This window comes from Phacochoerus africanus, chromosome 14 (assembly GCF_016906955.1).
Source record: "Phacochoerus africanus isolate WHEZ1 chromosome 14, ROS_Pafr_v1, whole genome shotgun sequence".
NCBI lineage: Eukaryota > Metazoa > Chordata > Mammalia > Artiodactyla > Suidae > Phacochoerus > Phacochoerus africanus.
The window spans coordinates 971984-988250 of NC_062557.1; the positions used below are offsets into that span (position 1 = coordinate 971984).

The following is a 16267-nucleotide window of genomic DNA, read 5'->3' on the forward strand; positions in this document are numbered from 1 at the left end:
GAAGAAAGGTCCCACTACTGATTTCACAAAAGGAGTTGAGCTTCTAAGTTGCCATCCCACCGACGGGCAGGATAACCAGCACCCGAGACTCGAGACTCGTGACTCGGGCGCTGGCTGGGTCCTCAGCGCCCTCCCCGGAGACTTGGACTCTGACTCCCAGGGGAGGCGGCGGCGCTGCTGCAAGAAAAGCCCTCGGCACGGTCCTCCCCCCAACCAGTTCTCAGGAGCAAACTCAGTGGGGTCTGGAGAGGGCGGGGAAGGCCACCTTCCAGCTCCTCCTCGCTGGCATCTTTCCTCCTGGGCAGCGGCTCGACAGCTAGCTCTTCTCAGGATCTGCTTTGAATTAAAAAGTGCTGTGGCCCTTTAAGAGAAGCATTCGCCACCCCCGCCCGCCCTGCTGCCCCCTTTGAAGTCTCTGGCGCTGAAAGGTTCCCAGTGGCAGATCTGAGGGTTTGTTTCTGCCTCCCGAGAGGCCACGTGCGGATCACGGGGGGGGGGGGGGGGGGCGGGGGCGGGGGGTGTCACATGATCGGCCAGGCCGCCCTGGCCTGCAGCTGCTTTGCAGCAGGCACGGAGGACCAGCCGGCTCCTTGGCTGGGGACAGCCTGCTGGAGCTCCCTCGGTCTCGCAGAGCCAGCAGCTGGGGGAGCGAAGGAGCAGGCCCTCCCCTCGGGCCTGGGGCGGCCTGACCTCCCTCGCCCTCTCACCTGCACGGTGAGACACTCTGGTGACACCCGGAGATGTGTAGGAAGCCCCTCCATCCCCCTGCCCTTCCTGCCCTAGGCTTTGGAATGTGGCCGTTCCCAGGAGGAGGCAGGGACCCTGACGACCCACAGTTAGAACAGGTCGGCGGCGGCCTGGCTTCCTGGAGAGTCCTCCAGCCGGGACTGCCCAGCAGCCAGGTGGGCTGTGCTGTGTGGGGAGAGCGGGATGGGGCAGGGGTGCCAAGGCCCGCCCCGGGGGAACCCCCCCCTACGTCCTCCGGGCGCAGACATGGGGGCGGGGCTTGCAGCTGAGTGACAGGAGCACCGGGGACTCAGCTTCCTCGCGAAGCCCTAGGGGCTCTCACCCACGTGCTCTCAGTTCCACAGGCGACCCGGGCCGGGCTCCCTTGCCGCCCCCCGCCCCCCGCCCCTGCACTGGACAGCCCCAGGCGAGGGCCTTTTCTCCTCGCAGCCCCAGGATGGGGGGGGGGTAGGGTCCTGATGATGGATGAGGGGCTCCGGGAAACCAAAAGGGTCCAAGCTCGGTGCCTGCACCTGGGCTCGAGGCCCCTCCCCCAGCTCAGAGCTGCCAGGGGAGGGGCCTCCCCTCGGAGCTCCGAGCCAGCCCCTGGGGGGGAGTGCGGTGGTCTGCCCGCTTCCCTGCCCTCCTGGGCCTCAGAGGCCAGCAGCTGGGACGCAGAGCCGCCCAGGTGGTTGTGCGAGGCTGGGCGGCTGAGGCCGGCAGGCAACAGCTGGGCCCCAGACGGGTGGGCGGCAGCTGCAGCACAGAGCAGCCCCCTGCTGGGAGCCGGGGCTCAGGGGTCCCCAGGAGGGAGTGGCTGTGTAGTAGGGGGCAGTCCCAAGTCCAGGCATGGGCACTGGGTCTGGAGCTGCTGAGCGTCCGGAGGCCCTGAAGGCCCAGTCCCAGGAGGGACCCCCGTGCCACTGCCCCGAGCCTGCCCAACTCAGGCCCTAGCTCTTGTTTCCTGAAATATTCCATCTCCAACACTCCTTTCCCAGGAGTTGCTCCCTTGCCCTTGCAGGGACCGAACTCTCATGAGCTAACTCTGTGCCCCCTCCCCTATAACTTTTTCCCCACAGGAGCAGCCCCTGCACCCCCATCCTATACCTGAGGACACCCCTCCAAAAGAGGCAGAGGCCGCTTTGCACCTGGGCATGCATGGGATCTAAGCTTGGCCGGAAGCCCCTGCCACCCACCAGAATGGGAGCCAGGAAGCCAAGAGGCAGGAACGATGCAGAGCCAACCCTGGACATGGCACGAGGTGGGGCGCAGAAGGGTGGGTCCCATGTGCAGCATGTGTGGTGTCCGCGGTCCATGGGGACACTGTAAAAAGGCCATTTGGGACATTGTTCCTGCGTTCCCTCCCCAAGCCTGAGTGCCTGCCCTCCAGACATCCCACAGGCCCCTGCGCCCGGGACCCTGGTCCACCTTGGTCCCTGAAGGATGGCTGGCTTCCACCAGGGAGTCATAACTACCGTGGATCACATGCTCGCTGGCCATGAATCCTGCCTCATTTCATGCCCCTGAGACCCTGAGAAGCAGGTACCATGCTCCTGCACCTGAGGTGCAGAGAGCCAGCTGCCGGCCCTGCATGCTGCATTCAGGGTCCGCTCATCTGTGCAATGCGTGGATGGGGGCACACACATCCCTCGTGCCAGCAGGATCTCCGGGGTGGGACCAGCCCACCCCTCCCATCTGCCTGCCCTCCCCGCCCCCAGTCACCTGGTGCCCCAGGCCCAGCGTGCTGGCCGGCACCGATCAGACCATCAGCGATTGGAGTTTTTCTAGGTAATATTTATAATGCAAAACCTCTTTAAAGTGTACAATTCCACTTAGTACATGCAAAAAACACAACCGTCAACACTTTCATCAGCCCGAAAAGAAATGCCGGGGAGTTCCCGTTGTGGCGCAGTGGTTAACGAATCCGACGAGGAACCATGAGGTTGCGGGTTCGATCCCTGGCCTTGCTCAGTGGGTTAGGGATCTGGCGTCGCTGTGAGCTGTGACGTAGGTCACAGATGCGGCTCGGATCCCGCGTTGCTGTGGCGGTGGCGTAAGCCAGCAGCTGGAGCTCCAATTCATCCCCTAGCCTGGAAAGTTCCATATGCCACAGGTGTGGCCCTAAAAAGACAAAAGCAAAAAGAAAGAAAGAAAGACAGAAAAGCTGGATTCATTAGCAGCTGCTCCCTATTCTTTTCTGTCTCCTGGCAACCACCAATCTCTGTCTGTCTCTAGAGATTTGCCCGTGCTGGATATTTCATGTAAACGCAATCACACAATAGGTGGCCTTTTGTGTCTCACTTCCTTTCCTTTCCTTCATGTTTTTAAGATTCGTCTGTGCTGTAGTGTGTGTCCTTTTTATGGCTTTATTATAGTCCATTATATGGAAGAACCACATTTTTCTTTATCCATTTTGTTCCTAAGGGACATTTGGGTGGGTTCCACCTTTTTGGCTAGAGTGAGCATTGCTGCTGTGAACCATCACGAGCAAGCTTTTGTTTGACCACCTGTTTTCATGTCTTTCGGGGCCATGCCTGGGAGTGGAATTGCTGGGTCACGTGATCCTTCAACACGGAACTGACTGAGGAGCCACCAAACTCTTTCCACAGCGGTTGCGCCATTTGATGTTCCTGCCAGCAACACACGGTTCCAATTTCTCCACATCCTCGCCAACACTTGTTTTCCATGTTTTGATCTCAGCCATCCTAGTGGGTGTGAGGTGGAATCTGACCTGCTACTGTTCGCCCACCTCCTCTCCCCCTCCTACGGGTCCGGCCTCTGGTTCACTGGGTTGGGTGCAGGCAGCCTGGAAGCAGAGGCCCAGTGCTGAGTGGCTCCAAGGACCTGCCATCCCGGGGACCCCTTCCCAGGTGTGAGAGCTGAAAACTCTGCGTGGGGGAGTCCGAGGTGCAGAAGGTAAGGCTGGCCTCTCAGGGGCGGCGGTCCAAGGGCAGAGCCAGGCTGTCTGAGTCCAAAGGGGGATGAGGTGTGAATACCAAGGGTCTGGGGGGGGTTGTCTAGGCTTGAAAGGAGAGGTTTGGGGCAAGGCAGAGACAGCGAGGGACAGGCGAGTTCCAGAGAAGGCTCTTGGCTTCTGCCAGGGGTGTGGAATAAACCAAACAGGAACTCGCTTTGGTGCAGGCTAATTCTCATTCCAGCAATGCCAGTGTTTACAGCAGGCACACACGCCCCCCCCCCCCCGCCGGCCCTGCCATTTCCTTGGCGATCAGAACGGCTGTCCCTGCAGCACGGGGCATGTTCACGCATGGGCTCCCGTAATCCCACAACGGCCCTCTGATGCAGGCACGGTCGTTGCCCGGCTTTAAAGAAGAGGAAATGGAGGCACACAGAGAGGTCACGGGCCTCGCCCAGGATCGCCCCTCCGGGAAATGGCTCAGAGCCAGGACCGTGAGGCGCACACTTTGCAGTCATGCCATCCGGCTTGAAGCTGCATGTCCCGGCCTGGGACTTGGGATAACAGGTTCCTAGAGGAAGCTCCCTGGCGCGGGGGCGGGGGGCCACCTTCGTAAGGGGGACCTGTGTCTGATGTTGCCACCTCTGGCCAGTCCCATGCATGGCCTTTATCCCAGCTCGATAACAGGAGGATGGCGGGTGTGGATTTGCCAAGGGCCAGAGCTCACTCTTGGCTCTTCTGCTGCTAGCAGCCTCTGACTCTCAGTCTCCCTCATCAGGGAAATGGGTGCACAGCTGGCCCACAGGTGCTTTTATTTGTCACCACCTGCCTTATCCTGCATGGAGTGACCCCAGCCAAGACCAGCCTCTGGAGCACCTTAGGTTTTGAGGTGGAGGTGACAGCCAAGGGTCCCCCCAGTGGGTCTCAAGTCCCCAGGCTGGTGTCCCACTGCCTCCACTGGGAGCCTGGCAGAGCAGCCTGCTGTGTCGTAACTTTCTAGCGGGCAGCTCATTGCTCAGCTGGGGACCCGGCAGGGCACTGCTCACGACCATTGGGGCAGGAGGCCAAGGCAGAGGAAGGGTCCTCGGTGCAGCCAGAGGCTCCGGCAGCCTCCATTCTCCTGCTCTGGAGGGGCTGCAGGTGCCTCCCCAGGGCGCAGCTTCCCCACTGCCCTGAGTTATGAGGGCGCTCAGGGATCCCGCCCCAGCTTCCAGACCCCTGTGCCCAAGGGAAAGGTCTGCTTCCTGCCTTGAAGATGGCACAGTGACATCCACGGAGCTGTGGCTGGGAGGGGAACGAGAGGTCTACCAAAGCTGGCTATGGCACTTTGTGTGCGGAGAGCGAATAAAAACTTGTCTGTCTTCTGTCTGCCCACCCAGCCGGGAGGAAGCCTCCTAAGTAAACACCTGCCCCCACCCCACTTTCTTTTCTGAGGAGGAATCTCTTTCCGTCCCCAGGGAGGTGCGCGGGCAAGGTGAGAGGATGCGGCCGACGCACTACGTTGCGTGGAGGTCGCTGCACGGAGACCGCGGCGGCAGCTCTTCTAATGTCGCCCACACCACGGAGGCGGCTGGAGCCCAGAATGGTTCTCGGGGGTCCCCGGCGCCCGGCGCACAGCCAGGGGGCACCCGGGGAGGATCCAGGACCCCAGCCCGAGGCCTGCTGACCTCGGTAAGCGGCAAGGCCCCCTCCGCCTCCACTGCCTCCGAGGGCCGCCCAGCTCCTGTCCACCCAGGCGCGGGACGGGGCGGCTTCCCCCGTGGCGCCGGGCCGCGGCGCCCGTTCCCTCCCGCAGGTCTCCGAGGGCGCCGGGGCCTCGCGCCACACCTGTCCGCTCCTCCGGGAGGCCCCGGCAGCAGCGGCGCCGGCCCCTCGGCGCGGAGCCCTGTGTCCGCCGTCGCTTTGATCCCGGGGGCCCCGCTGGATAAAAGTCCCGGGCGGCTCCGCGCCAGCGCCAGAGGGGAGGCAGCCGAGCCGGGCGTACCAGCGGGCTGGCGCTGGGCGAGCGACGCCGAGGAGCGGGGGCCGCGGGGCCGCCCGCGCCGGCCGCGGTGAGCGCGGGGCCTCGGGTCGGGCCAGGGTGGGGGATGCGGCCCGGGGTCCCCGTCGCCTGCCGGCTGCCCGGGGCCCGGGCGGCGCGGCGAGGGGCGCTCCGGCGGCTCAGGTGAGCGCGCCCCCTGCGCCCCCGGCCCGTCGGGCCCGGGCGGCCGCGTGGCGGGCGGCGCTCCCCCCGCGCGGAAAAGCCCCGCTCCTTCCCCGCCCGCCCCCCCTTCCGGCCGCCCGGGGGCGGGGGCGGCGGCGCCGGGCTGGCCGCGGTGAATGAGCCGCCGCCGGGGCCGCGGGGCCGCGCTGCCCCCCACGGAGCCAGGCCGGGAGCGCCTCCGGCGGCCGCGGCGGGATAGTCCAGGCCCCTCCGTCAGGCTTGCGGTTTGGGAAGAAAAGGCGATGCCTCCGCCAAGAAAAGAGCGAGCGCGGCCCCCTCCCCCTCCGCCGAGCCCGGGCGGCGGCGGCGGCGGCACATCTAAGGCGCGGGCACCCGGGCCGCCGCGGCCCCCGCAAACTACGCCCAGGCTCGGCCCCCGCCTCTCATTGGCGCGGGCCAGAGCCAGCGCACCCAGACCGTACGCTGCCCTCGGCCGGCCGCGCGCGGAGCCCGAGCTGCCCAGGCCGACGGCGCCCGGCCCCGAGAGCCTCGACGCCGAGCCGCCCGCGCCTCCTCGGCCGGGCCCAGCGCGGGGAGCGGGGCGAGCGAGCGGGCGCGGCTGGCGCCCCGCGGCCCGGGCACCCCCGGCCCGGCGCCCCCGCCGCGCCGCCTCAAGGCCGCCCGCTCTCCGCAGGTGGCCGCGGGCCCGAGCGGCGCGGCCATGGGCCGAGGGGTGCGCGTGCTGCTGCTGCTGGGCCTGCTGCACTGGGCCGGGGGCGGCGAGGGCAGGAAGACCTGGCGGCGCCGCGGCCAGCAGCCGCCCCCGCCGCCCCCGCCGCGGGCCGAGGTGGCGCCCGCGGCGGGGCAGCCGGTGGAGAGCTTCCCGCTGGACTTCACGGCCGTGGAGGGCAACATGGACAGCTTCATGGCGCAGGTCAAGAGCCTGGCGCAGTCCCTGTACCCCTGCTCGGCGCAGCAGCTCAACGAGGACCTGCGCCTGCACCTCCTGCTCAACACGTCGGTGACCTGCAACGACGGCAGCCCGGCCGGGTAAGGCCCGCACCCGCCCGCCGCGACCCGCTTGCCCCCGTCGGTGGCCCCGGGGCTGCAGGCCGCCTTGTCGCCGGCGGGCTCGCGCCACCCACCTCCCTGTCCCCCGCTCGGACGCACGGAGTCTCTGCGCCGGAGCCTCCCTGCTGGTGGCAGCGGTGCTCGCCCACAGGGGCAAAGGCTCCCGTCGGGGCCTCAGGGACGCTTGACCCCGGGGACGCTGGCCCCGGGGAGGGCCCTGCTTCGTGACTCGCCGCGCGGAGGGGGTGGGGCAGCTGTCGAAGCGCTGGTCCGGGACCAGCCCGGGCACTGACCCCTCGGCCACGGGGTGCCCAGCCCCTGTGCTCGCGTCCTTCGGTCCCTGGGCGGGGAGACGGCAGTCGGCGGCGAGTGGCCCTGGCTCCAGAAGGAGGAGGTGACACAGGGGGGCGGGGAGAGTCCTGCCGTCCTCCCACCCCCACCCGGTTTACTGCTGCCGGGACTGCCGGGGGTCCCAGCCAGCCGGAGGGACAGGCAGGGGGCGCAGGTGGGACAGAAGGACCTGGGGGGCGGCGGTCACCCCTCTCCAGCCCGAAGTAGAAAAGGAAGGACGCGAGGCTGGGGCTTGGGGAGGGGCTGGGGGCGCCCGTGCTCTCAGCGACTCCACTGCCCGAGGAACCAGACCCTGGGTCGAGCCTCGGTGGGAGGGCTGCGACCCGGACTCGGCGGCGCCGGCGCCCCTCCACGCCCGCTTGCCCGACCCCAGGGCCCCTGCCCGACGCTCACGCTCCAGGAGCCGCTGCGCGTCCCAGGAGGATCCCGGGCCGCGGCGAAGACCCCTCCCCCGCCCGGCCGGCGCCGAGGTTACAGCGGGTCCCGCGCGGGGCGGGCCGTGGGGATTTTCCACGGACCATGCAGCCCCTCGCCTCCCATCCCCGCCCCACGAGCGCCACCTCCCGGGACTGGCCGCCGCTGGCGGGGCCGGCGCGCTCTGCGGGGGCCTGGCCGCTGGCGCCCCCGTGCGGCCCGCGGGCCCTGGCGACAGGTGGAATGACCCCTTGGGCCCTGGAGCCAGGCCCGGGAGCCCTCGCTGACCGCCCGCTCCGCCCACCTCCCTTGCAGCTACTACCTGAAGGAATCCAAGGGCAGCCGGCGGTGGCTGCTCTTTCTGGAAGGTGCGTCCCAGGGGCGGAGGCAGGGGGGTGTGGGCTGGGGTCCCTGGGCGCTGGACCCTGAGGTGGTGGCTGTGCCCGCAGGAGGCTGGTACTGCTTCAACCGGGAAAACTGCGACTCCCGATACGACACCGTGCGGCGCCTCATGAGTTCCAAAGACTGGCCTCGCACCCGCACAGGTCAGAGGCCAGGGGCTGCCAGGAAGTACCCCCACCTGGAGGCAGGGGCTCCCAATTGGAAGTCCTGGAGGAAGCCCCTCCTCCTCACTCTCTGGAGCCCCAGAGAGGCCCCACCCCCAGCTTAGGGAGCACTCACTCTCACCTTTCTCTTGTTCCGCAGGTAATGGCCCGGGGCTTACTGCAGCTGCGCAGTCCACGGCTGGCCCTTGGGTCAGCGCAGCGGGTCGAGGGGGGGTGGTGGAGGGCCATGTCCAGTTGCCGGGGCCTGGCTGGGCATCCTCTCCCGCCCGTCACCAAACCCATCCGTTCCCCACTTCCCAGGCGACTTTGGTTTGGGCAGGTGTCACCGCCCACTTTGCTGGGGCCGACTAGGATCCCCTCACCTCCCAACCTCCCCGTAGTCCTCGTCTCACACGCCCCCTCCCACCACTGCCTCTGTCCCCCTGCCGCAGGCACGGGGATCCTGTCCTCCCAGCCAGAGGAGAACCCGCACTGGTGGAACGCCAACATGGTGTAAGAAGGAGCGAGGAGGTCCTTCCCGGGGAGTCTGGTCCTGGGTCTTCCTGAGGGAGTCCGTTCTGGGGGATCCTGCCCTTGAAGGGTCTTCCCTCCAGAGGTCCTGCCTAGGGGAGCCCTCTCCTCAGGAGTCCCTCCTGGGAGGGTGGTCCGCCCTGGGAACCTCGGGCGGCAGAGGAGCGTGGCGGGCTCACACCATCCCTGTGTCACAGCTTCATCCCCTACTGCTCCAGTGACGTCTGGAGTGGGGCTTCGTCCAAGTCTGAGAAGAGTGAGTCCCCTGCCTTCCCCCCAACTCCTCTTGGAGACAGGGCGGGGGGGGGGCAGAACATTTGGGGCGATGCAGCCTTTCAGCCTTGCAGCTCCCTCTAACCCTTGCCAGTGTGTCCCGGAGTGCCTGCCCCTGGCACCCCCCTCCCGCCCCTGCTGCCTGGCTCATCCAAGCCTGACCTGACCCCTGGGGCATCCCTGGCCCTGGGGTGTCCTCACGCCTGGGTGTTCGAGAGCCCCCAGGACAGCATCGTGCCTCGACTCGCCTCTCTCCGGTCCACCCCAGCCCCTGGTCCCCGCCCTCCCGGAAGACCCTCTGGACCCCCAGCTGTAACCCTTCTCCCTGCAGCCAGCGGGTCGGAGGCCTCGTCCTCCGCCCAGGCCCCCACTTGAAGCTACTCTCCCCCTCTGTGCAGACGAGTACGCCTTCATGGGCGCCCTCATCATCCAGGAGGTGGTACGAGAGCTCCTGGGCAAAGGGCTGAGCGGGGCCAAGGTGCTGCTGCTGGCCGGGAGCAGGTGGGCTGGGCAGGGGCTGGGGTGGGAGTCTGGGTGCGGGGGAGGCAGGGACATGCCCGCAGGGGTCCGCAGTGTGGGGTGTCTCCCAGGCAGCGGAAGCTGTCCAGAGGGTGCTCTGGATCTGTCATTGCGTGTGGCAGACGCTGGGGATGGCAGTAACCCCGGTGGCTAGTTAGGGGTTGGCTATGGACCAGCGTGCTGCCCAGGCCTGGGGTCCCATACCCCCCTCCGCAGGCATGCCGTGCTCCTGGGGCACGTCCCAAAATGGACAAGGAGGCAACCGAGGCAGGCAGGCAGGGAGGGAGGAGGAAGCGGGCTGGCTGACCCTAAGCTCTGGGTCAGCACCTCAAGCTCTGCCGGCCCCTCTCTCCTCCGAGACCCCAACGCGCCCACAAGCTTCGGGACCCCTGCTCCTCCGGGGTGGGCTTGGGGCTGGGGGGTGGTCCTTCCTCGGCCGCCTGGCCCGACGCCCACTTCCCTGCAGCGCGGGGGGCACGGGGGTGCTGCTGAACGTGGACCGCGTGGCCGAGCAGCTGGAGGAGCTGGGCTACCCCGCCATCCAGGTGCGGGGCCTGGCCGACTCGGGCTGGTTCCTGGACAACAAGCAGTACCGCCGCACCGACTGCATCGACACCATCACCTGCGCGCCCACGGAGGCCATCCGCCGGGGCATCAGGTGCGGGGGGCGGGGGCAGTGCCGCGGGCCTGGGGCGGGTGCCCCTGGGGGCGGGGGCGGCCTAACCGGCAGCGTGTGGCCCAGGTACTGGAACGGGGTGGTCCCAGAGCGCTGTCGGCGCCAGTTCAAGGAGGGCGAGGAGTGGAACTGCTTCTTTGGCTACAAAGTCTTCCCAACCCTGCGCTGTGAGTGCCCCTCCAGTGGCGGTGGGGCCGGGGTGTGTCCAGACCTCTGCGCCTCCGGGATCCCAACCTGGAGTCCAGCCCTCAGAGGCCGGGCCAGGGACCACTGCCCCACTGTCCCCCCCCCCCCCCGAAGGGTGACCGAGTCATCTGGGTTTGGCTGGGACCTTCACAGGCTCAGTGTGGAAAATCCACCGGGTCCCAGGCAAACCAGGATGGTTGCCCACCCTGTTCCCACCCAGTGCTGCCCCCCGCTGGGGGGGCCTTGGCCATCCTTCCGCAGCCCCACACTCGAGGCAACATCCTCACACATTTTGGTCCAAGTAGAGAATCCGGGAGGCAGGCAGAGGTGGGGAGGGGACAAGGCGCTGCGAGGAGTGGCACACCCCCCCCCCCCGCCCTGAGGGAGCACCCTGCTGGCCCTGGGGGCCTGGTGTAGAGCCGCCTGCAGCCTCGGACCAGACCGAGCCGGGGTGGGGGGCGGAGCACCGAGGCAAGGCCCAGCTGAGCCATCCCCCCAGGCCCGGTGTTCGTGGTGCAGTGGCTGTTTGACGAGGCCCAGCTGACAGTGGACAACGTGCACCTCACGGGGCAGCCGGTGCAGGAGGGCCAGTGGCTGTACATCCAGAACCTGGGCCGAGAGCTGCGGAACACGCTCAAGGATGTGCCGTGAGTGCGCCGGGGAGCACACGCCCCCCCAGGTAGACAGGCAGCCACTTAGAGGCTTCGAAGATGCACAACAGGAAGCAGCCCCGGGGGCCTAGGGTAGGTGATGAGCTGGGGTCCGTCTAGGCAAGGGGGTGTTAGCTGGCGCTTGAAGGGGAGCCACGGAGCCACGGAAACACATGGTGGGGCCGAACATGCGGGTTACCCGGTGAAGGAAGCTGGTCTGCGAAGGCCACATGCCCCGCGATTCCAACCCTGCGCCAGCCTGGGAGAGGCAGAAGCCCGGACTCGGTAGAAAGATGAGCGGTTGCCAGGGGCGGGAGGGAGGGCGGCGAGGTGGAACAGAGAGGGTTTTGGGGGCCCAGAGACAGCTCCGTGTGGTACCACCACGGCGGACACGTGGGTCCAGACTCGTGGCAGGGACGACACCAGGCATAAGCCGTGCTGTAGACCGTGGACTCCGGGGGCGATGGTGCGTAGGTTTGCTGCTGTAATCAACGTCCCCTCTGCTGGGGGACACTGGTCGTGGCGGGGGCTGTGCGTGCATGAGAGCAGGCGCCAAATGGGATGCTCCATGTCATCCATCAATTCTGATGCCACCTAGAGCTCCTGTTAAAAACTTAGCTGAGGAGGGCGTTCCCGTCGTGGTGCAGTGGTTAACAATCCGACTAGGAACCGTGAGGGTGCGGGTTCAATCCCCGGCCTTGCTCTGTGGGTGAAGGATCTGGTGTTGCCATGAGCTGTGGTGTAGGTCGCAGACGCGGCTCGGATCCCGCGTTGCTGTGGCTGTGGTTTAGGCCAGTGGCTACAGCTCCGATTCGACCCCTAGCCTGGGAACCTCCATATGCCAAGGAAGTGACCCTAGAAAAGGCAAAAAGACAAATAAAAAAGCTAGGTCGAGGAGGGGAGTTCCCGTTGTGGCTCAGCTGTGAACGACTAGGATCCATGAGGATACAAGATCAATCCCTGGCCTCGCTCAGTGGGTTAAGGATCCCATGTGACCGTGAACTGTGGTGTAGGTCACAGATGTGGCTTGGATCCTGCGTTGCTGTGGCTGTGGTGTAAGCCGGCAGCTGTGGTTCTGATTTGACCCCTGGCCTAGGAACCTCCATATGCCAGGAGTGCAGCCCCCCCCAAAAAGACCCACTGAGTTTATTTAAAGAACAAAAAGCAAAACACTCCATGGTCCGGGAGAGCCCCCTCCCAGCAGGATGTGGAGGCAGGGAGGAACAGGGTTTGCTGGGAGCAGGCGGCTGCTGGGGACAAGGCCTGGGCCGGAGGAGTACTGGCTGGCACCATGACAGGAGGGAAGCAGGGCCAGGCAGAGGATGGGCCCCCAGGGGAGTGGGCTGGAGCGGCTGGGGCCCGTGGGCCCTGGGGTGCCGGGGTGGCACATGGTCACTCACAGGTTGTCTTCTCCCGCCAGGGCCAGCTTTGCCCCCGCCTGCCTCTCCCACGAGATCATCATCCGAAGGTCAGTGTCCCCGCCTCCTGGGCCGGCTCACACCCGTGGCTCCCTTTCCAAGCATCCACCGAGCCCCCCTCCCCAGTGTGCTGCCCACCGGCCTCCTGGGCTCTGGCTTTCTTTGGGGAGCTTTTGAGAACCACTTATATACAGCCAGCTGTGTGTCAGGGACCCCGTGGCTGCAGTGCCGTCCCCTGCTTGGGCTGCACCCAAGGGACCCCGCCTGGGTTTCTGTCTGCAGCCACTGGACGGACGTCCAGGTCAAGGGGACCTCGCTGCCCCGGGCACTGCACTGCTGGGACAGGAGCCTCCACGACAGCCACAAGGCCAGCAAGGCCCCCCTGAAGGGCTGCCCCGTCCACCTGGTGGACAGCTGCCCCTGGCCCCACTGCAACCCCTCCTGCCCCACCATCCGGGACCAGCTCACGGGGCAGGAGATGAACGTGGCCCAGTTCCTCATGCACATGGGCTTCGACGTGCAGACGGTGGCCCAGCAGCAGGGCCTGGAGCCCAGTAAACTGCTGGGGATGCTGAGCAGTGGGAGCTAGGGCCTCCCCAGGCCCCTCCCCTCCAGGCCCTCCTGCCCTCCCAGGACCGCAGGCTCTGGCTGTCCCCCCCACCCCCAGGTCTGGATGGCCTCCCGGCAGCCCTCACCGCCTCTCTGCCCCGGCCTCCCAGAGGCCCAGCCGGGAGACCCAGCTGTGGCCCTGGGACCCTCCCCCCGCCCCTCCTCCTCTGCCTCCAGCCCGTGGTGGGAGCCAGAAGCACTGGACTCCTCAGCCCCCGGCCCGGCTCCCGGCCTCCCCTGCCCTTTTGTATTATTTTATAAAGTGACTTTTTTATTACTTTAATTTTTTCAAAAAGAAAATTAAGCAAGAAATATATGGTGAATGATATTGTTTTGTAACATATTTTTTTTAAATAATGAAAAAAAAAGATAACAAAAGAGCCTCACCCTGTGGCCGTGTTTATTTGAGGGGGCACTTCGCCCACTTCACCCCTCCCCCCACCCTCCTCCCCAGGGCAGCGCCCCCCCCCCCACAGGGCCCCTGACCTCTGAGCCCTGCTCCTTCTGTTCATGCATTCAGCCAACAGCAGCAGAGGGCCTGCCTCGAGCGAGCCCCCAGCACTGTGGTGAGCTCTCTTTCCTCTTTATTTTATGTTGTTCTTGGGGTGATATTCACAATGCACCCCCACCGTTTCTTTTTTCTTTTTTTTTTTCTTTGTCTTTTTACGGCTGCACCTGCAGCATATGGAGGTTCCCAGGCTAGGAGTCCAATCCGAGCTACAGCCGCTGGCCTACACCACAGCTATAGCCACGCAGGATCCAGGCCTCGTCTATGACCTACACCACAGCTCACAGCAATGCCGGATCCTTGACCCATTGAGCGAGCCCAGGGATCGAACCTGCATCCTCATGGATACTAGTCGGATTCATTGCCACTGAGCCTCGACGGGAACGCCACACTCAGCATTTCCAAGTGCACAACCCAGCATCTGTACACCTGCAAAGCTGTGTCTCCCCCAGGAACCCCCAGTTTCAAAACTTGATCACAAAACACTTCCTACCCAGCTAACACTTGCTCAGAAGTTTCTACTATGCTTCTTTTCACAAGCGCACACTTGCAGGTGGTGGAGAATTTGATGCAAAGAGATGGGGGGTGAAAATCCTTCCTCGGGCCCAGCCCCTGGCTCGGGGCTCGTGCACACGTGCACGCGCACGCACACACAGGCGCGCACGCACACACGCACTGCTTTTCCTTCCACACGTGACTACCTGCCGCACTTCTGCCACCCGTTTTCTGGCGCCTGGTTTCCACCCCCTGCGCGGCCGGCAGCCTCAGGGTTCGGCGCGGGCGGACATTCGGGGCGGCGGGTTCTGTGCTTTGCACCCTGTTCAGGTACGAAGGGTGTCGGCGTCCGTGCGCGCGGCAAGGGTAGCCTCGGCATCCACCCAGAGGTGGGATGTGGGTCAAACCCAGCGAGCCGCTGTGGTTCCGGTGACCCGCGGATCAGCACCCCCTGGCGGCCGAACCCTGCTCCCCCAAGGACTGTGCCGTCCTCTGCGCTCCCCGCGCTGAGCGCTCGCGCGCACGTGGCGCCCCGATCCCCACAGTCGCCCTGTCCTAAGGTCTTGTCCTAAGCCCAGGAACAAGATAAAGAAACTGAGGCCCAGGGAGGCTGTGAGAAGGGTTGGGAGGACCGGAGGGCAATTCCGGCCAAGTCGGCCTGGCCTCTGCCGCCAGCATCTCAGGCAGCCTGCGCCTCCGTTCCCAGCGTGGGGAGAAGCGCGCAGACCCCTCCTTCACCCCCAGCAAGACAGGGCTGTGCCCGGGCTCTGACCAGGTCTGGACCCGCCCGGGGCTCCCTCATCACCAACCTCGGCTTCCCCGGGGAGGGCGGGGTGGGGGGTGCTAGGGGCCCATTGGTGGCCTCCTCTGTGGACTGCTCCTCTGGGAACCACAGAATCTCAGTGGCCAGGGGAGACAGTGAACTCAGAGATGGGGTGGATAGAGACTGGAGGTGACAAAAAGACGGGGTCCCCGGGGACAGTGCTGGTTGAAGGAAGCAGGCCCCTCTGTGACGTCCCGCGGCAGGGATCCCCGTGGGAGAGCCTGGCTGTCACCCACCCAGAGAGGCTTGCTGGGAGGGAGGGGCCCCCCGAGCTGTCAGAGCTGGGCGGGGACCAGTTCTTTGTGTGGGGAAGGGTGGCAGACAGTGGCACCAGGGCCGACAGATGTCTTGCTCCATTTGAGGTGGGCTGAGAGGGTGAGAGGGCAGCTCTGTGTGTCTCGGGGGTGCCAGAGGCCCCCTGAGCGTCGCGCTTGTGGGTTAGGCCCGGTGGGCTTTCGTCAGGCGAATGGGTGTTTCTTCCCATGTTCCCGACAAAGGACGCCGGCTCGGCCTGCCTGCGGCCTCTGGGCTCCACGGCGGGGACCAGAGGCCAAAGGAGTCCAGGGCCTCTGCGGACAGTGGGTGCCGCCGAGGCTGCCGTGCTTAGTGGGCTGTCCACAGGGACACGCCGAGGGCTCTGTCTGGCTTCCTGACTTTTCTGCAAATGTGGCCACTTTACACGTCGTGTGATTCCTGCACCAGCAAAAATGCGCAGGACAGAAGCCACCAATATGCTCTTCAGTAGATGAGCGGAGAAATGAACCACAGTCCTCCAGACAGCGGCTGTCACTCGCGCTAAAAAGAAAGGAGTGCTCCGTTTTCTTCTGGCAAAGCGGGTTAAGGACCTGGCGTCACTGCTTCGCCTCACTGGTGTGGTGTGGGTTTGTCCATTAAAGACCTAAAACCAGCAGTTCCTGTCGTGGTGCAGAGGAAACGAATCCGACTAGGAACCATGAAGTTGTGGCTTCGATTCCTGACCTTGCTCGGTGGGTTAAGGATCCCGCTTTGCTGTGGTTGTGGTGTAGGCTGACAGCTGTAGCTCCAATTGGACCCCTAGCCTGGGAACCTCCACATGCTGTGGCTATGGCCCTAAAAAGCAAAAAAAAAAAAAAAAAACCACCAAAACCAAACACAACAATAAAGTCACAGGGAGACGTGAAGAGAAGAAATCCAGAAATTTTGGTACAACCTGATGTATGTGTGATATTTGCGGGCTCTTTTAGAAAAATTCTTTACTTTTTTTATATTTTATTTTTTTATTTTTTGTCTTTTTAGGGCCACACCCTCGGCATGTGGAGGTTCGCAGGCTAGGGGTTGCATTGCAGTTGCAGCTGCTGGCCTACACCACAGCCACAGCAACGCAGGATCCAAGCCACGTGTGCAACTCAACCTACACCATAGCTCACGTCAATGCC

At 65.1% G+C, this 16267-nt stretch overlaps 2 protein-coding genes across 2 annotated transcripts; both read left to right on the forward strand.

The window, feature by feature from the left end:
- The first annotated feature begins 2842 nt into the window (after positions 1-2842).
- LOC125114968 (collagen alpha-1(I) chain-like) lies at positions 2843-5695 on the forward strand. Its single transcript, XM_047758661.1, has 2 exons — positions 2843-3642; positions 5098-5695. The coding sequence occupies exon 2, from the start codon at positions 5123-5125 to the stop codon at positions 5693-5695; it is 573 nt and encodes a 190-aa protein (XP_047614617.1). The 5' UTR covers positions 2843-3642; positions 5098-5122.
- Positions 5696-6015: 320 nt separating this feature from the next.
- On the forward strand, positions 6016-13406 carry NOTUM (notum, palmitoleoyl-protein carboxylesterase). Its single transcript, XM_047758763.1, has 11 exons — positions 6016-6833; positions 7935-7987; positions 8069-8164; positions 8617-8677; positions 8893-8951; positions 9367-9469; positions 9954-10145; positions 10230-10330; positions 10849-10996; positions 12420-12467; positions 12700-13406. The coding sequence occupies exons 1-11, from the start codon at positions 6505-6507 to the stop codon at positions 13004-13006; spliced, it is 1497 nt and encodes a 498-aa protein (XP_047614719.1). The 5' UTR covers positions 6016-6504; the 3' UTR covers positions 13007-13406.
- Positions 13407-16267: the final 2861 nt, after the last annotated feature.